Source organism: Acomys russatus, chromosome 12 (assembly GCF_903995435.1).
Source record: "Acomys russatus chromosome 12, mAcoRus1.1, whole genome shotgun sequence".
Classification (NCBI taxonomy): Eukaryota; Metazoa; Chordata; class Mammalia; order Rodentia; family Muridae; genus Acomys; species Acomys russatus.
Genome location: NC_067148.1, coordinates 27,591,446 through 27,611,802, shown reverse-complemented (window position 1 = coordinate 27,611,802; position 20,357 = coordinate 27,591,446). Strand labels below are relative to the sequence as shown.

At 48.9% G+C, this 20,357-nt stretch overlaps 1 protein-coding gene across 1 annotated transcript; it reads left to right on the top strand.

Annotated features, from left to right (window-relative positions):
* Window positions 1–726: 726 nt before the first annotated feature.
* Rufy4 (RUN and FYVE domain containing 4) lies at window positions 727–20,033 on the top strand. The gene is made up of 11 exons (XM_051153722.1): window positions 727–865; window positions 984–1,090; window positions 2,024–2,149; window positions 2,457–2,563; window positions 2,833–2,976; window positions 4,314–4,383; window positions 5,829–6,458; window positions 7,242–7,348; window positions 13,892–14,038; window positions 18,789–18,899; window positions 19,834–20,033. The coding sequence occupies exons 1-11, from the start codon at window positions 820–822 to the stop codon at window positions 19,943–19,945; spliced, it is 1,707 nt and encodes a 568-aa protein (XP_051009679.1). The 5' UTR covers window positions 727–819; the 3' UTR covers window positions 19,946–20,033.
* The last annotated feature ends 324 nt before the right edge of the window (window positions 20,034–20,357 follow it).

Here is a 20,357-nt window from a genome sequence, read left to right as displayed (position 1 = left end):
TCTCGAGGCAGTGACACCTTGCTGAGGTTCAGGGGTTATCCAAGGGGAAAGGAGGTGACAGTCCTCCCCCCTCCCCAGCCAGGTGTCCCCCAGGCACAGGGGTTCTGTTCATGTCAAGTAAGCAGATCTGAGTTCAGCCTGTCGCTTTGTGATGCCGGATTGGGATTTACCCTCTTTGTTCCCAGTCACCTTGTGTAACACTACACTCTGGATGAGACACTACACTACACTTTGACTGAGACAAAGATGACAGCAATGACCAGGGTGACTGACACCAGGGATGGCCCGATGGGGGGGCCACATTCTCATCTTTTACAAGAAACAGCTTTATTCAAGAAATAGCTTGCGGGGCCGGGTGGTGGTGGCGCACACCTTTAATCCCAGCACTTGGGAGGCAGAGGCAGGCGGATCTCTGTGAGTTCAAGGCCATCCTGGTCTACAAAGTGAGTCCAGGACAGTCAAGGCTACACAGAGAAACCCTGTCTCAAAAAAAAAAAAAAAAAAAAGAAAAAGAAAGAAAGAAAGAAAAGAAATAGCTGGCAGCTTGGCAGTGGTGAAGCACACCTTTAATCCCAGTACTCTGGAGCAGAGACCATCCTAGTCTACAAAGCAGAGTCTCAGGACAGTGAGGTCTACACAGAGAAACCCTGTCTCAAGAATAAAGAAAGCCTTGTCTTTCATTCTGCCAGATAACTCATTGTGTGGCCCCGGTGTGTCCTCATTCTCTCTCAACTCTAGACTCTCATCCCATCTATCAGTAAAGAAAGTGAGCAGCTGAGCCCAGGGGATCAAAGGGAATCACATCACTTTCAAGTTTCCATGGCAGAAAAGGGGACCATCCTCAACATCACCAGGAACCTGAAGAGTAAGTGTGTCCTATGAGGTTTTCTGGGGCTGAGCAGTAGGATAAGTGAGGGGTCTGGAGAGCATCTCCCTTGTGGGCCTGGTTCCCTGATGTCTGCTGTCTACTGTCCTCCTTGCAGACGCCGTCTCTGCCATCCTTCGCGGATATGGGGATGGGCAGGGACCAGTGACAGACACCAGCGCTGAGCTACACAGACTCTGTGGCTGCCTGGAGCTGCTGCTGCAGGTGGGACCCTCCTCCCCTGGCCTATTCCTTAGCTTTGAATGCTCAGGAAAGCTTTCCCAGAAAGATACCCAAGACACCATTTTCCTTGGTTACCAGGCACTGTCTTCTTGCTCAATCTTGCTTGAGCAATTCTTTCATGAAATTAGCTTTCTCCTAGAGACTAGAACTGGCTTTCATTCTCTCCTCGTTTTTACCAGCAGGGGTCCTTGATGAACCTCCCATATGAACATAAATATTTCTCTTCTTCCTTGTCCCCATCTTCCTCCTCCTCCCCCTCCTCTTCCCCCTCCCCCTCTTCCTCCTCTTCCCCCTCCTCCTCCGACTTCATTTCTTGATAATGAGCTGCACTGCTGCTACAACTATCTCCATCTCCCAGAGCACGTCAAGATTGCACCTGTCTGGGGCCTTTATCTCTACATTGCCTCTGTCCAGAATGCTGTTCCCTAGATATTTGTATGACTTCAGTTCACTTGGCTCTCAAGTCTGGAGGAGACTTCCTCGGGCTAAAATTTCAGACACACACACACACACACACACACACACACCTTGTATTCTCCTTTATTTTTCCCTCTACAGCTACCATCACTATCTAATACACTGTATGCTTTGAAATCTTAACTTGTTCACCCTCCAACTTCCCTACCAAGATGTAAGAAGCTATATCCCCATACAGGCCTTGCTCATTGTTCACAGGCCTAAGAACAGGGCCTGCACATAGTAAAGTGCTCAGAGTCTGTGAGTAAGTGAGTGAGTGAGTGACTCAGAAAAATAAAGTATCCTGTCCCTATCACACAGAGCTAACACTCCCCCCCAAAAAAGGCCTGTCTACAGGAGCCCTTTCTTCTCCTATGTGCTTTTCCGGCATGCCAGGGTGCTAGGTAGGTTCCAGAAGGAACCACTGACATGCATTCCTTTCCTTCCTCTTGGTCCTAGTTTGACCAGAAAGAGCAGAGGAGCTTCCTGGGGGCTCGGAAGGACTACTGGGACTTCCTGTCCATTGCCCTACGACGGCAGCGGGGATACATGGAGCAGACCAGATTTGTATGTTCACAGGACAAGGTAAGGGGACAGGTGATAGAGAGGGAATGGGGTAAACTTTGGAAGCACTAAAAAAAAAAAAAAAAAAGCTCTGGTACCAGCACTGGACAAAGAATGACTGAGGCAGGTCTTCCCCAGGTCCCTTGTCACTCATACCATCACTCATACCTCCTCTCACTGGCCTGGCCAAACCTCCAGCCGCACGTTCCTCCCCGATCCTTGGCCCACTCTTAGTCCTTCGTTTTTCTTCCCATCTGTAGTCTCTCTAATTTGGCCCTGCTCCCCATCCTGATTTCACCTTGACTTTGGTCCTCCCCACACGCTGCAGCTGAAGACCTCTCTAGGAAAAGGCCGTGCCTTTATCCGACTCTGCCTTGTCCATGGACAGCTGGCTGAGTCAATGCAGCTGTGCCTTCTGAACCCAGAACTCACCAGGTGGGTATGCCAGGCCATCATCCCATATATGGCACCTGTGCCACTATCCTCCATCACTTCTAAGTGGATGACTGACCATTAGGGATGAGAAAATGAGTGTTAGGAAGGAGACAGGGCCTCAGAGGCCTGCATGCAGCTTGGGGTACTTGGGCCTCTGCTCTCCAAGGCTGAGCTCAGCCACAACCTGCCTGGGAAGGGCCCCTGTAGTGCACTGATTCTCAGAGGTCCAGGGTGGCAATGGCCAAATGTGCTGGTCCCTCTTCACACAGGGAATGGTATGGCCCCCAGAGCCCTCTGCTGTACCCTGAACTCCAGGAAGACATCTTGGACTCTCTCTATGCCCTCAATGGAGTTGCTTTCAGCCTGGATCTGCAGCGGCCAGACCTGGACGAAGCCTGGCCCATGTTCTCAGAGTGAGCAAGCTTTCTGGGTGAAACCATTCTTTTCTCCCCTTTTTAAGAATTATCTTTTTAGGTCGTAATATAATTATATTGTTTACTGCTTCCCCTTTCTCCCTCCAAACCTTCCCATATGCTGTTCCTTGCTCTCCTTTAAATTAACGGGCTCTTTTTTCACTAATTATTATGAGACACAGACACACAAACATACACACACACACACACCACTTACTCTGTACAATGTTATTTGCATGTATGTTTCAGGGCTGACCATTTCGTATTGGATAACTAGTTGGGATGCTCTTCCCTAGGAAAGACTGTTTCTCCTACTCTCAGCATCCCTAAGCTGCCTGTAGTTCTTTTTGTAGGGCTGGGGCCTCATGAACTCTCCCAATTTGTGTTAGCACGCCTATCGGTCACATCCCTGTTCAGCTCACATTCTGGCAGACATGTTGGTGAGACTTTATAGGTATAGATCTGACACCCCTGGAGAATACAAGCTGGCAGCCAACAGCTTGCTCCTCTGCCTCCTCCTTCAGCCCCCTCCTCTGCCATGATCCCTGAGCCTTCCATGTAGTTGTATATGTATCGCTTGTGACTAGGCTCCACAACTCCACACTTTGGTTGTGGTTTTCTGTAGTGGCCTCCATCTGTTGCAAAGAGAAGTTTCCTTGATGAAGGGTGAGGACCACACTGACCTGTGGATACATAGGACAAATAGTCAGCATCTAGTTAGGGATTGTGCTGGCTTAGCAAAGTGGGGATTATAGATTCTTCTCCAAGACCCATGACTTCACTACCCCTGGGCAGTTTGGTAGGTTTCCAGTAGCAGGCGTAACTTCCCCCCTTGCTGAGCACGCCTTAATTCCAATTAGAAAGCTGTTGGTTACCACCACGTTGTGTGTAGCACTACTGCACTGTAAGCTTATCATCATCTGTTGGTTGTTGTGATTCATAGGTGTCATAGCTAGGGCAGAACGTTGGACTTTTTTTTTTTTTTTTTTTTTCTCCTCTTGGAAGCCTGCTTCCTCCCCCTGCCCCTATTCTTGATTTTTGTCCCCACTCTTGAGCCTTCTCTTCCCTCAGTATCACCTCAAGCTAGGCCATGCTGCTAAAGACTTAACTGGTGACGGGGGGTGGGGCGAGGGGGGGAATGAGAAAGCGCGATAGGATGCTGGGATGCCATGGTGAGATAGACGGAACATGAGGAGGCTGGCTAGATGGGTGATGGGACCCACTCAAGGGGAAAGTGGAAAACCGGAATGGTTGGGGGCTGAATGCATGGCTCAGAAGCTAGGGCAGCCTCCACTAGAGGACCAAGCTGACCCACATCTTCTGCCTCTTGGTTTCAGGTCTCACTGCTCCAATCCAGGCCAGACTGAGGAGAGAAGACCCAGAAAACCCAAAGGCTTCCCAAAGGAGGTGCCACTGCCTGCCTTCTCTCTCACTTGCTTCTTGACCATCCATTGGAACTCCTGAATTGAGCAGGGCCTCCTGTGGGTGTGCAGAGAGCTAAACAGGACAGGGGTGGGAGCAGTATATGAAGCAGGGAATGGGAGAGCAGGCAGTGGAGAGCATTCTTGAGGTGGGGGAGGTGGAATAAAGACAGGAGAGTACCAGTGCCATCTGTAGGAGCCATTGGGGCTCTCAGGAGAAGGCGATAGGGGTGGCTAGAGGCTTGCAGGAAACAGACCAGGGGTCACACTTCGACTGAAACCCCTGAGCTGAGTGTTCAGACTGGCCTAATGTCAGTTAGGGAGCGACCTAAGGTCTTTGGGTGAGTTCCCCTCCTGCCTCCTAGGGAAACTGTGTAGATGGCTTGAGACCACCCACTCACAGGTCAGCACAAGGCTCCTAGCTCCTGCTCCATTCCCATGAGGCAGCTTGAGATTGTCATCAATCCATGAGCTTCTGGACACCAGATACGACACCATTAAGGACTCAGTTTCGGACCTTGAAAGAGTTCGACGCCTGTTCATAGACACAAATCAGGAACTCATTGCAAGCTATGCTCAGTGTTCAGCCAGCCTTCTGCATCTGTGGGTTCTGCCATCTGTAAACTCCACCAACCGCACACACAAAATATTTAGAAACCATAATTGCATTTGGTTCTGAACACTGTGGGTTCTTTTACCCTCAATGTTCCCTAAACAAGGCAGTGAAGCTACTTACACAGCTTTGACTTAAGGGTATGGGAGGCTGCGCACTGGTTATATGCATGTCCTACACCATGTTATAGAAGAGTCTCAAGTACCTAGGCACTTGAGCATCCTCTTGAGATCCTTGGACCAATTCCCCTGCTATCAAGGGATGAGTGTAGGCCACAGGCATGGCCAAGGGAAAATAGGACCATAGAGAAGGCTTCCCTGCCCCCACCACGCTGAGGAACAAATCCAGGACCACACATACTGGACAAGCAGCAGACACTGAACAGAGACTACCACTGAGCTGCATCCCCATCGGGGAAGGCTTCTTGAGAGAAGTCAGTTTAAGATCCCATCGCCATTTTTACAAACCATGAATTCCTGTTCCCCTTTTATAGATGAGACTGCATAAAGACAAACATCAAGTATGGGAGAAAAGGTGCAAGGAGAAAGTGGAGGAATTGAGGGGATGAGGAGGAAAGCAAGACTACCCCTGGCGAAGGAGGGAGACCCCACTGGCCAGAGTCAAGGAGGAGAAGGGCTGGGACAGCTGCTGTTTTCAGCTCAGATTTGTGGGTCCTGTGGCGTGCAGGCTGACATTCTCTTGGCTCTGATGACGTTCCCTGTAGGAGGCCAGGAACCCAATAAGAAGTTGTCCTAGGACTTTGTCCTCTCTTATGCCCCAGATCAGTGACCAGATGCTGAAATAGGACTTTTCTCCAGGTGAAATGCTCCAGAGGAGAAGAGCTGCAGGGACCAGAAGCAAGCAGAACCAGCTGTCTGCAAGATGCCACCAGAGAAGACCGGCTATGTGACCTCCTCACCCCCTTGCAGCATGGCTGTCTTTCCACCTTTCTGGAAGAGAAGAGAGAGGATTCCAGGAGCCCCGGTTGTTCCTGGAGCATTCCGGAAACAGAAAGGGAGGGATTTCTGCTAGACCAGAAAGAGGGAGACCCAAAGACAGGGAAGTTCCTGGAAAATCCAACAGCCAGCATCCAGCAACAGAGGGACAGGGCTAAGGAGGCTCAAGAGGAGGTGACAGGGACAAAAGATGAAGGCAAAGGAAGTCCACCAAGGACAAAAGGTCAGGGAACAACAGAAGGGATCCAGGAAAGGGACCATGACCAGGGGCTGCTGCTGGCCCCCAGCCTTCAGGGAAGAGGAGAGGATGCAGAGTTAGGGACCAGGCAGGGGTGGGATCAGCCTAGCGTTCTGGGCCAGCCCTGGATCCTGCAAGGCCTAGGGACAAAGAATGGCTCAACCACAGAGAAGCCACAAGAGTGGCCAGGAGTGGCCAATGTGAGCACACAGGAGCATCAAGCAGCAGTGGCCTCGCAGCAGGAGGTGATCAAGGTACCTGTCTAATCGTCTCTTCTGTAGCCTGATCTGCAACTAGGTGTCACCAAAGATAGCCTGTGGCCATTCCAGGCACGGATCACTAAAAGGGGGTTGTTTGCTTTGTGGTAAGACCCTTCTGTAACTCAGGATGGCCTTGAATTTGCTACGCAGCCAGGCTGTCTTTGAATTCCTGATCCCCCTGCCTCTGACCCACACTCCCCCCCCCCCCGCAAATTCTGGGATTATTGGTATATGTTATCACATAGATGCTCAAAAAAAAAACAACCTAATTTTGGCTTAACTTCTCAGAGTCACAATTTAGGGATATCCTTTGAAACTCTCACATTCTGCAGCTCATAGAGCGCCCCTCCCTGGGACCGTTTCCTATGTGGCCGACTTCACTCATCAGTCTCTCCTGCCTAGCCATGCCAACATTTGAGTTAGGGACCACACCCCAGCAAGTCTTTAGGGAAGTTGCGAAGTTCATGTTCCCTAACCATAGCAGAGGTATCCCAGTGCCCAAGCTCTGTTGCTGTATTCTTGGCTAGTTTTAACATGCTTTTCCCAGAAGTCCCCACCACCAAGATGGCTCCCAAGATGCCCCTCTGCCTCTGTCCTAGCCAGAGTCTTGCAGGTCCAAGAAGTGGGCAATTTCTGGAGAAGAAATGGTAACCCCAGGCTCCACCCAGCTCCCAAAGGCATGGCTGCAGCCTCATAAGGAAGTTCATTGGATGAGCCTGAAGCTGGGGGTTTCCGCTCTCCTCTTTCAGTTCTTCCTTCCCCATCTTGTTCCCCCAGGACCCCAGGTATGGGCTCCAGCTGGCAGAGGACCAGGCCCAGTGCCAGGATCAGCTGCTGAAGGCACAGAAAGGAGAGCTCCAGGCACTCCGGGAGCAGCTCAGCAGGTAATCTTGGCAAACACCAGCAGGACTGGGGCTCTGGGACTCCTCCCGTGTATCTCAGTATACCCAGGTTGTACTTGGCACAACTCTAGGATACTGAGACCTGTGCCATTCTAGAGCTCTTATCTGATCCCATAGGACTCACAGTTCTCCTCTGCAGCCCCTCTCCCACAGACCCCAGGAGACACCCCTGCTCCCTTACTCTGCAACCCTCCCATACTTGACCTCAACTCCTACTGCCTCTTCTGGGTTCATGGCTGCCTCTACTACCACACCCCCAAATCTATCTCCCTCACACAGTGTTTAAAGATGGGGGTTCCACTCTGTAGCCCAAGCTGTCCTGGAACTTATGACAGTTCTCCTGCCTCAGCCTCCCTTGTGCTTCAATTACAGTATAAACTACCATGCTTGGCTTTTTCCCTCATTCTTTGGTTCTTTGTTATTCACCGTCTCAACTTTTTCCTGGCCTCCTGGTAACCATAACAATGGCTGCCGTTCACCCAGGACTTACTTTGTTCCAGGCACTACACAGTTCACCCAATGTCAGCTTGTTAGCAAAGAGGACCCAAAAGCCACGCCCCTGCAGCTGACTCCACAACGGTGGGCTTTCTTGTTGTTTTGTGCCATTTATTAGTTAGTTGTCATATGCAGCAGAGCAACTGATCTTCGCTCTGAAATCCTTTGTCTCCGTCTCTCAGTGCTGCGACTGCTTGCCTATACCACCATGTCTGGCTCCCTCAGCCAATTCTGTTTGGTTATATAGCTCAGGCTATACTGAAACTTGTTGTGTAACGGAGGACAGCCTTGAGCTTCTGATCCTTGTGGCATGAACCACTGTGCCCCGTTTGTAGGGTACTAAGGATCAAACATAAGGCTTTGTGCTCGCTAGGCAAGCCTTCTACCAACAAAGCTACATCCCAACCGTGTGTGTGTGTGTGTGTGTGTGTGTGTGTGTGTGTGTGTGTTGGTGTTTTGGTTGGTCTTTTTTTTTTCTTTCAGGTTTTTCGAGACAGAGTTTCACTGTATAGCCTTGGCTGTCCTGGACTCACTTTGTAGACCAGGCTGGCCTCAAACTCACATTGATCCACCTGTCTTTGCATCGTCAGTGCTAGGAGTAAAAGCATGTACCACCCCACCCTGCTTTTTGTTGTTGTTGTTGTTTTGTGTGTGTGTTTAACAGTCCTTTATATCAGCAGAAGGTTGGCTCCAGGACCCCAAGTGAAACTGAAACCCATGCATAGGAACACAGGATGCCCTCCCCGTGTTCCATGAACCTCCCTAACTTGATCTAAATGCTGTGAAAATAGTTATAGCACTACATAGTATAAGAAACTATAAGAAGAAAAAAACCACATCTGGACATGTTCAAGACACACAGTTTAGGTTTTTGTCTTTGTTTCCCAAACATTTTTGGTTCATCATTGGTTAAGACCAGAGGCATCGATACAGAGAGCTGGCTACATTCCACTCTCTCTGTCTTTTTCTACCAAATAGCTCCGTATTCCCTTCTTTGCCTTGACCTCAAGGCCCTAAAGGCATTACCTTCTCACAACCCTTTAGGTTTTAAAAGTCTACTCCATGCAAAGATCTTCCTGAGTCTGCCTTTGGTCTTCATGGGCCCAGGATCTGCATGCTGCCTCTGTCTCTAGAGGACACTATGACACCTTCCCCAAGCCAGGTCAGGGAATAGTCTCACCCTCGTGACAGGGTGATTCATACTGAATCACTGGGAAGTCCGCTGTCTGTCTTTTGAACAGCTGGGCCAGACCTGGGAGCCCAGACTCCAATCCTCCACCCAATACTCATCACTCAAGTTGCTGCTGTGACCAGAAAATACTCCCATGACTCAGACCCTACATGAAAATGGGGGCCTTGGCCATGCAAGAGCTTCTGAGGCTTCAAGAAAATCCAGTGGGAGCAGCTAAGGGGCTCCAGAGAGATGTCCTGGCATCAAACTTTTTCCTGTATCTTGAGGCACTGCCTCAGAGACCTCTGTCATTCTGCCACCTGCCACTCAGTAATTCCTAAACACTTTAGGCACTGCCATTATAAACCCAAAATACTCTCATGGGCAAAACATAAAAATCCCTGCCTTCATATGGCTCAAGGCACAGAGCAGGTAGTAAGCAAGGTCTGCAAGTAGAATGCAGAGTAATGGATTGGAGTGGGCTGATTGTAATTGCTACTATCTGTTTCTTTATTTATTTATACCTAGGTGTGGGGAATGAGTGCACATGAACTTGAATGTGGGTATGCATGTGTCATGGCATACATGTGGTGGTCAGATAATAGCTGGGAGTTCTCCCCTTCTGCAGCACCCGCGCTGCTAGTCTAGGCTACGGCAAGGGTCTGCAGATTGAAAAGACAACACAACAGTGGTCATTCGTGCTAAGAGAATGCGGTTTATTGGGAGTAACAGCTGCTTATATAGGGGAGGAACCAGCAATCGAGCAGCACTGTGGAAAGTCCCCAAGAGGGAGCAAACCAAGGGCCAAATATGAGACTCAAAACAAGGAAAATGAAGGCAACCAATGGAGCACAAAGTTTCAACTGCAGACGAAAACAAGTAATGTTTCAACTGCAGACAAAAACAACTAAAGGTCAGTACCAGCACAGCTGCTGTTCCCCACACCCTTCATCATGTGGGCCCAGGGGCTGAACTCCGGGTGTCAGTCTTGGAAGCAAGTGCCTTTACCTGCAAAGCCATCTCCCTGGCCGCTGGAGTACAGCTCCAAGGAGAAAAAGAAATAGGGCAGGAGGATAAGTGACCACTGTGACATTTTCGAGAGGGTAGCATGGCTACTGTAGGCCTCGCAGAAGCCGTGGTATTTGCATGAAAGACCTGAGGGAAGTAAGGAGTCAGCTTTTTTGACACCAGCTAGAAAGATGTTCCAGGCAGCCAGCAGAACAGGAACAGAGGTCCTGAGGTGGGAAATTGCACACCAGATTCAAGGAGAAAGAACCTTGGGAGCCATTCTGGCCCCAGTCAGATGAGGGAGGAAAGGTCTGGTGGACGATGGAGGCAGCTTAGTGTGAGCTTGGGAAGGCATCAAAATAACCATTATAGAGTCCAAGCAGAGGAAGGGTATAGTCTGATTCATATAATACATATATATATATGCTTATATAAACATGCATCTATTATATAAATTTATCATATATTTATACATTATATATAAATAAGCATATATAAATATGCTTTTGTGTGTGTGTGTGTGTGTGTGTGTGTGTGTGTGTGTGTGTGTGTACACACACATTAGCAATCATTCCCCAATTTACTTTCAGTTCATAGACTTGACTGGTCCCAGCTGACTCTGTTTTAAAGGGCCCATGGAACAAGACTAGAAGGCTCTTTCCTCACACTACTGGGGCCAAAATGGCCTCCGTCATGTTCCTGGAACCTGCTGTGTCCAGTCCCACCACAGGACCATCTGTGCTGCTCTTTCCTCTGTGTGCTCCCCCTTCCTTAGAGTCTAGATGCAGACGCCAGCAGCTCCCAAGAGGCCTTCTTAGCAGAAGGCTTCTTGGTAGGCAGATGTCCTACTGAGGGTTTCTCTGTTGCTGTGATAAAACACCATGACCCAAAGAACCATGAGGAGGAAAGGGCTTATTTCATCTCGTGTTCCACAGAACGGTGCATTGTTAAAGGAGTCAGAGCAGGAGCTGGAGGCAGGAGCTGATGCAGAGGCCATGGAGGAGTGCTGCTTACTGGCTTGCTCACTTATGGACTGCTCAGCTGATTTCTCTCTTTCTTCTCTCTCTCTCTCTCTCTCTCTCTCTCTCTCTCTCTCTCTCTCTCTCCTTTTCTTCCTTTTTTTAAAAAACAGGATTTCTCTGTGTAGCCCTAGCTATCTTAGAACTCACTCTATAGACCAGGCTGGCCTCAAACTGAGAGATCTGTCTGCCTCTGCCCTGAGTGCTGGGATTAAAGGTGTATGTCACCAGTGCTGAGCCCATCCTGCTTTCTTATACCATCTAGGACCACCTTTCCAGGGATGGCACCGTCCACAGTGATCTGGGATCTGCCACGTCTATTATCAGTCAAGAAAATGCCCCTACACACTCGCTTACAAGCCAGTTTTATGGAAGCATTTTTTTTTAATTAAAGTTTTTTTCTTCCCATATGACCCTAGCTTGTGTCAAGTTGACATAAAAACTAGTCAACACAACAGGGGTGAGCAGAGATATTTAGTCTGGGCTGGTGACAGAGGGGGTACAGCTGTTGATTTGTGGGTACATTTTAAAGCAGGCCTTCCTGAGCGACTGGTCTGAGAGAAAGAGTTAAGAACTACTATTCTCAGAGGTGGGGAAGGTTGGGATGGACAGGCTGCTATGGAAAGAGTAGAAGTGGGGAGCTTTGTACCTATAAAGTCCGGGATACCTGTCAGACTTCTAGGTCAGGTTGTTAGGCAAGAAGTCAGGTGTGACGTGCTAGAGAGAAGGTGACCGAGGAGTTAGTGGCAGGTCATGTCCGACTGCAGATGGAGTAGCAAGTCCCCAGCCTAGAAACCAAGCTCTGTTCAAACCTAGAAGCCAAGCATTGAGCCCACCACTAGGCAAAGGGACCATGGGCATCCAGCCACTGACAAAGGTTCACCACCAGCCAGTCCAAATTCCATTGGAATATCCTCTCTACCAGCTGTGTTGGCTGACCTATGTGACCACAGGTGGTAGGGGACAGGGGGTGCAGTGAACAAAACCCAGGAAGTCTATCTTAAAAGACAGGAGAGATTTGACAGGAAGCCACCTGCTCTTACCTGCCTCCCACCCATGGTCCCGAATGGCTCAAAGTGTGAAGTCCAGAAAATTCAGAGGTAGGCAGGCCCATGTGCAGGCTTCTGCTTGTCTCACATGCTGAGTGACCCTAGGCAAGAACCATAGCCCCCTCAGAGACTCTATTTTTCTATCTTGATGACCTTGTGAAAATAAAATGAAGCAAAGCCGCGGTGCCTCAGCTCAATGCCTGGCATACACTAGGGGCTCAGGACACCTTTGTTCCTTCTATATCCATTTGCATCATCCCTACTTGAAGTATATCAGTGGCTTCTTTGTCATTCCTCTACTCCGCCCCGCCGTCCCCCGCTGACCTCCCTGTACCTCTTGCGTTTCTTGTGCTTTTCCTGGCATCCCAGCCTCAGTAGCCTCCCTTCAGTCACTCAGGCAGGCAGCTTGACCGCTCTAGTTTTCAGACTTGCACAACTGACTTCAATGCCATATTGTCTCAGATGCTCCCCAGCATCTTTTCTAGTCTCAGTCTCAGCCGCTCAGCCTCTGGTGGGCCCTGTCTTAATTACCTTAAGTCCTGCAGGAGCCTTGGGTGCAGCCACCAGCACACAGTAGGAGCCTGATAGGTTTCCCTCCCACCAAAACAACACTCACACTCCATGGTCACATAAGGACCTAGGGTCACCAAGCAAGAGAAGTAAATGAGCAAAGTGTTGACTCGCGCCCTCTGCAGGAGAATTGAAGGTCTACAACTAAGACAAGTCCGGACAAGGCCTGACTGATAAGAGCTTTTCATGGACCTTTTGGAAGTTCTGTTCTTGGTGGGATTTGTAGGTACACCCAGATTCAGTCTTTGGGCCTGCTAAATGCCTATACTTTAAAAATCAATAGTTTAAATGCTGGAGATATAGCGACTCAATTGGTTGAGTGCCTGCCTGGCATGTACAAGCCCCTGGATTTGATTTGTGGACTCGCCAGCATCTACCAATCTCTGGCTGGTATACACTCCCAACCAAGCCATGGAATGAGAAGCTGCTTAGGCCATTTTATTTCCACTCTAGTAAACTCCTTGGAACCTCCCACAAAACCACTAACAACAACAAGAAAAGGCAAGAATAGAGCTGAGAGAGTTCCAAGCCCAACACAGAGACAGAAACTTAGGAAAGCCACATTGTTTTTTTCTATTGCTCTTTAAATTGAAAAGAAATTTGACATGCCTTCTAAAAATACTTTAAAGTAAGATACAATCACCTCAAGGCCCCCACTGCTTCCATTCCACATGCAGCTGTTCCCAGCTGGTCATCCTGTTTCCAGCCTAGATTTCTAGGCATTCACACTCCTTCTAAGACAGGCCTCCCATAAGCGAACCTTTCCAGAGAGTTTAAAGTGGATATGTTAAAAGGAAGATGGGTAGGGGGGAGGGCAGAGAAGAAGGAGAAAAGGACAGAGAGGAGAAGGGAGGGAGAGGAAGAGTGAGGACAGGAAGGAGGGAGGGAAATGTTCAATAGTGCCCATTACAAGAGTGCTCCAAGTTAAGCCCTGTTTCTGTTTCTCTGTGATTGCTGAATCTATTTATAGATGCTCAGTTTGGTGTGTTGTGGATGTACATAATTTGTGTGTGTGTGTGTGTGTGTGTAGTAGTGGAAGGTGTTTGTAGTGTGTGTGATATGTGGTGTACATGGTGCATAACGTCTGTTACATGCCTCTGCATGTGTGTGGTATGTAGAGATTGGACCTATGTGTAGACTTCGGCTTCTCCAGGGATCCCAATCATAGGTTCTGAGCCTTCCTCCTCAAAACTGAGTCTCCTCCTCTTCCCAGGTGTCAGGCAGAAAAGGCCCGGTTGCAAGTGATGCTGGGACAGAAGCAGCAAGAGGCTGAGAGAAGAAACGCCATGTATGAGAAGGAGCTTGAAGGGCAGAGGGACCTGGTCCAGGCCATGAAAAGGAGGGTGCTGGAACTGATTCAGTAAGAATGGTGCTGGGAGCGAGGACTGGGGTAGGCAGGGGGGATGGATGGTTAAGGGCTGAAAAGGCCAGGCTTGAAGACCATGCTACTAGCGGCTCTCAGGTTCTAGGCCTTTCCATATGTGAACTTGCTTCCTCCTGTTAGTGACCTCATGATGTCACTAATTACAGGCCACATGTTACAGAGGGAGAAACTGAGGGCCGGCGGTACTGACTTGGCCACTAAAGACAGACAGCATTTAAACCACCGAGTTCTCTGGGAATAATGTATGCTCTCACTTCAAGAACTGCCCTCTGTCTCCCATTATGGTTAGAAGAGACAGATCTCCATCCCTTCCAGCTCACAAGTTGAGAGGGGATTGAAAGAAGGAAGGGAAAATGTGGAATAGGAAGTGTACGTACACCTACCTGCCTCCTGGACTTCCTTAGCCCTCTGGACCTGGGGCAACTGTTCTAGGGTACCAGAGACTGAGGTCACTGGGGTTAACTCCAAGCTTCTAAGCTCACTGAGATGGGAGAGACACGTAACACATGCTAGCCCTTCAGGCGGGTAGCGAGACAACATGTGTACCTCCACAGACATGGGACACTCACATGCATGTGTGTTCCCTTCATGCAGCTCAGGAGACCCAACACCACTGGTCTCAGATTCCAGGAAAAAAAAGGAGCCGGTTTCTGGAGTCACCCAGAACTAAATTCTTTTTGCATAAAATTCACACATGAGAGGTGAAAAGAGAACAAGGCTAGCTTGGAGAAGATTAACAATTTAAGGAGGGCAGATAAAGGCCTTTGCTGTACCTGAGATACCTGAGATGGAGGCCCCCAGAGCCCATGGTAGAAGGAGAGAACCAGCTCCCAGAAGTTGTCCTCTGACCACGTATGTGCACACACTCAGGCCTGCCATCGTGGCATTGAGGGGGTGGGGGCGGGGGAGGCAGCAGAACTGTGTGTTCTAGAATAGCCTGAGCCATGCAGTGAGACCCTGTCTCAGGAAACAAAAAACAAAGACGCAAACAAAAACCAATATGCTTACTGATTTGTTTAATTTACCAAAAGGATTAGAAAATAGAGATAAAGCAGGCTCGCAGAAAGAAAAAAGAGCCAGTGTAAATAACAAGAAAAAATGGAGATATAACAATCAGTGCAGGAGGCAGGGAAAGTACTTGGTGAGTAAAGTGCTTCCCATGTGAGCACAGAGACCAGAGTTAAGGTCCCTGGAATGTATGTTAAAAGTCGGGGTGGGATGCCTATAGGCCAGGTGCTGGGGAGGCAGACACAAGAGGATCCCCGGGACTTGCTGGCCAGCTAAGCTAGCCAAATGGGTGAGCTCTAGGTTCAGTGAGAGGTGGTGCCCCAAAAAAACAAGGTGGAAAGTAGTTGAGGAAAACACCCAGTGTCAACCTCCGGCCTTCACATGTGTGCACATGAGTTTATGTGCACACCCCAGTCTAGAAGTCCTAATACCTACAAGGTTATCAAGTGAAGTATGACAAAGATTAGAAATATGCATTTTCAGGCTCCAGTGGACACTTATCTTTAGATCTCACCAAATGATCAACACAATAAACAAAGGCGGGGTGGGAGGAGGGGAGAATTGCAACTCATACCTAGATATGGCATTGCAAAATCTCAGAAAAGCAAAAAGAGAATATTCTCAAATTATCTAGAGGAAGACACAAAACACATAAGGAGGCTGGGAGAACACCAGCACGTCTCAGGGGCTGTGGCGTAATAACTCTCAAGTTCTCAGAAAAGCCAACTATCGAGCTAGAGCCCCATGTCCAAACGGACCATAAGTTAAACGGCGGAGGTGAAGGAGAAAGGCATTAATCAGACAGGTCTCAGAAGAGTCAACTCCTACACAGCCGTTCATAAGAAGTTAGTTGAGGATGTGCTCCAGGAAAACAAGGAAGTAAGCCAAGAAAGGAGAAGACGTAATTCAGGGAGCAGCTGTTCCACCTAGGAGAAAGGAAAGGGAGTCCCTAAGACAGAGACTACTTAAGGATGTATAAAGGATTTAAGGCAAGTCAGGCACAGGGGTGCATGCCTGCAATCCCAGAAAAAGAAGGCTGAAGCAAGAAAATCACATGTTCAAGACCAGCCTGGACTACATAGAAAGAACCGATCCACAGTGGTGGTGGTGGTGGAGTAGAGTAGTGATGATAATAATAATAATGAGAGAGAAAATAGAATGTTAAGGGCACATAATACAATGAGTCAAAAAAAAAAAAAAAAAAGACACTTAGAGGGCCAGAGAGATGGCTCAGCAGTTAAGAGCACTGGCTGCTTTTCCAGAGGACCCAGGTTCAATTCCCAGCACCCACATGGAAACTAACAACCATCTGTAACTCCTGTCCCAGAAGATTAACCACCTTCTTCTGGCCTCCTCGGGGGGACATGCATATGGCCAAAGCCCCCATACACATAAAATAATAACAAGACTAAACATAAAAGAAAGACCACTAGAAACTTCCAGAAAGGCCACCCATAACTCTACTACTAAGGAGGCTAAAGCAGGAGGATGGCCACTGGGTCAAGGGCAGCCTGGGCTACAGTCTGAGATCCAGCCTCCCTGCCTTTCAAGATAGGAACAATAGGGCCAGCAAGATGTCTCAGCCTGAAAAGGCACTTGCCACCAAGCCTGGCAGGTTCGATTCCTGGGACCTACATGGTGGAAGTAGAGACCCAAGTCCAGAGAGTCCTCTGATCTCTTTGTGTGCATGGTAGTGATTGAGTCCCCACAATACATAGCACCATAAATAGATCAACATGATTTTAAAATCACAACTTAGTTATTTGGGAAACATATATGTACATAAATGCTATTCATTTATCTTATTCATTTTGTCTGGTCTCTGTGATGCTGGGGACTGAATCCAGTACTGGTACTAGACGAGCCCTCTACTACTGAGCCACAACCTCGGCCTCTGGCCTTCTTCATTGCTAGAATGCTGTCTGATGTTAACACGCAAAAGATCATTGGAAGCTGGACATTGGTGGCCTTTAGTTCCAGCACTCAGGAGGCAGAGGCAGGAAGATCTGAGTTCAAGGCCAGCCTGGTCTACAGAGTGAGTTCCAGTATAGCCAGGGATACACAGAGAAATCCTCTCTCAATATATACATGCATACATGCATGCATGCATACATACATACATACATACATACATACATACATACATGGCAATTGGAATGATAAACAGAATGTGGAGCCTGGAGTGAGTTCCAGTATGGCAAGGACTATGCAGAGAATCCCTGTCTCAATCAGTCAACTTGTCAGTCAATCAATCAAGTGGCGATTGGGATGATAAAACAGAATGAGGAGCCTGGGGAGATGGTCAGTCAGTAAAGTACTTATCACAAAAGCAAGAGGACATAAGTGGAGCTCCTCCACCCAATGTTAAAACTAGGCATGGCAGGGCACACCTGTAACTTCAACACCAGGCAACGCATCCGTGGGAAATAGCCAGCCATTCTAGCCCAACCAGTGAGTCCAGGTGGAGGGTGACTTCTGGTCTTCACACACATGCATGCACATAGACTCAGACACATCAGCCACACAGGAAGGCACACACATAAAGCAGGATGTGGGTGTAACACTAAAGATAAGAAAGATTCAACTAGCATGTTCTGTGAGGGTGGGCCTGTCCCACACTTGGGTTCTGTGATACGGTGGTTACAAATCCTACGAGGAAGTCGCAAGCTTGCGATATTGAGCTAGTGCAACGGAGGAGCCGAACGATTTGATTTGATTTATATGAAAGCAAACTCCTGGCCAGTAGCTGCCACAGTGGTGCTTTAGTAGATGACAAGTTGAGGTGACTGACAGAGGAACCCAAACTAGGAGTCTGGCCGCACTGGGAGGAAGAAGTTGGTGGAGGCAGTAAGAAGTAAGATGACTCCTCCACTATTCAGGGATCTCCTTAGAGAATGTTTTCTATCAAAGGAAGGATGTGAGCCTGTTACTTAAATATGGAAGGGATACCAAGGAGAAATGGTTGCGGAGGAACATTCATCTTGGTTGGTTTTCCACTAAAAAGGGAAAGAGTAGAAGGGTGCCTACACTTTTTACATAAACCCTGCTGTGCAGTTTGATTTTTTTTTTTTCTTAAACAATTTCTATTTATTATTGTGTGTTTGTATGTACATGCATGGTAGGGCACATGTGTCAGAGGACAACTTTTTTGTGTAGTCCATCCTCTTCTCCCACTGAGCCATTTCACAAGACCCTATCTGATTTTTGTTTTGGTTTGGTTTGGTTTTTTTTTGGTTTTTCTGAGAGAGGGTCTCTCTGTGTAGCCTTGGCTGTCCTGGACTCACTCTGTAGACCAGGCTGGCCTCAAACTCACAGCAATCCACCTGCCTGTGCCTCCCAAGTGCTGGGATTAAAGGCATGCGCCACCACCGCCCGGCATCCCTATTTGATTTTTTTAAAGAGTTATTTATGCGTATGAGTGTTTCATCTGTGTGTATGTGCACAGACAACACACACACACACACACACACACACACACACACACACCACTGAAGAGGGCTAGGTCTGTGAGTAAAGGTGCTTATGATGCAGAATGAGAGCTAGAATCCAGTCCTCAAAACTTATATCACCAAAGACAGACCGACCTATGGAACTCAGCGGATAGCCCACTCTACTGCTTGCTGAGCTTCAGGCCAGTGTGAAAACCTATCTCCCTCATCCCCACTTCCCCTTCCCTCTCTTCCTCTCTCTATGTCTCCCCCTCCATCTGACCCATCAGTGAGAAAGACCACCAATGGCAGAGGCTCCAGCAGCTGTCTACCGTGGCCCCTGGACACTGCGTGGGCTGCAACAAGGTCTTCAGGCGCCTGTCGCGGCGGTATCCTTGCAGGTAATGGAAACCCACAGATCCTATCTACCCACAGAAAAGGACCAAGGGAACAAGCCTGGTTTTGTTTGATTTGTTTGGTTTTTTTTTTTTTTTTTTTTAAAGAACTTTCCTTTTAACGTTCGTTTCGGTGTGTGTGTATGGGTGTGTTTGCATGCACACACACACACACACGTGCACTGCAGCACACATGTGGAAGTCAGAGAACAACTTGCGGAAGCTAATCTCTCCTCCCTTGTCTCAAATTCAGGTCACCCAGTTGGGTGGCAAGCGTCTTTACCCTCTGAACCATCTCACCAACTGTGGTTTATTTACCCTCTGAACCATCTCACCAACTGTGGTTTAGTTGGTTATTTTGAGACAAGGTCTCATGACATACCCCAGGCTGGCCTTAAATCATTATACGACCCAGGCAGAGCGCAAACATATGATTCTCCTGTTTCAATCCCTCGGGCCCACCGACATTACAGACGTTCACCACCATGCTAGGGTGCAGGAGATGGGTGTTGGTAAAAAGCCCCTTGAGTCTGACCCCACAAATCACCCCATCCGTCTACTGCTGCTAAGCAGACTGCTGAAAGAGAAGAGCAGGCAGGGCCACGGAGGAGGGAAGGTCTAGAGGATGAAGCCAGTAACCTCCCAGAATGCACTGCTGGGCTCTTGTCTAGGGAGAGGGTCCCTGCATCTCAGGACAGAAAGAACACTTTCCTCCCCGCACCCCCCCCCACACTGACCTCATGGGGAAGGCCAGCAGGAAGAGGAAACTGTCAGGAGAAGGCACTGCCACCTGAGTTAGAGGCTCTAGAGTGAGGCATCAAGACAGCCTGTAGGAAAAGAGAAGTGTCCTGAGTTGGCCAAAGGCTGTCCTGCTGGACCACGGGGACCTGCAGATGCACCCCGAGAAGCCAGCTTAGGCTTCCCTGTCTCTGCTCCCCAGGCTCTGCGGAGGCCTGGTTTGCCATGCCTGCTCTGTAGACTACAAGAAGAGAGAGCGCTGTTGCCCAGCCTGTGCCCAGCGGGAAGAAATCCAGAGTACCCGACCAAGATAGCAGCCACCACCCCCACCAGTTCACTCCCTCCATTCTCTCCCCAAACCTGACATCTGTTCTGACCGCTTTTTGCTTCTGGAAACTGGTGAGCTAGGGTCCACCACTGCAGTAGTGGGTGTGGGGGGGAGACAGAGGGAGCATCTGGCAGACCACAGAAAGACCTAGTTCTGCCTTTCCTGTGGAAAGGGCTGAGTTGACTGGCACATGCCCTCAGCTCTAGAAACTTTGCGTCTGACATGCGGAAGACATGCTATGGCCTCTATCTAAAGTCCTTTGAGGCACAGTGAGTGGTGAGACCATGAATAAAAAGAACCCAGGAAGCAGCTGTTTGCTACCCACACTCCCCCTCCCCTATCACCCACAGGAAGTGAAGCCCAAATACACTGGGCTCTCCAGGAGCTTCCCCTCAGAT

Excerpts from the sequence above, each read along its gene's own strand:
- Rufy4 (XM_051153722.1), top strand. The coding sequence starts at position 820 with ATGGCAGAAAAGGGGACCATCCTCAACATCACCAGGAACCTGAAGA. Across the intron at positions 2,150-2,456 it reads TTGTATGTTCACAGGACAAG|CTGAAGACCTCTCTAGGAAA; the intron begins GTAAGGGGACAG and ends CACACGCTGCAG. Across the intron at positions 18,900-19,833 it reads TCGCGGCGGTATCCTTGCAG|GCTCTGCGGAGGCCTGGTTT; the intron begins GTAATGGAAACC and ends TCTGCTCCCCAG.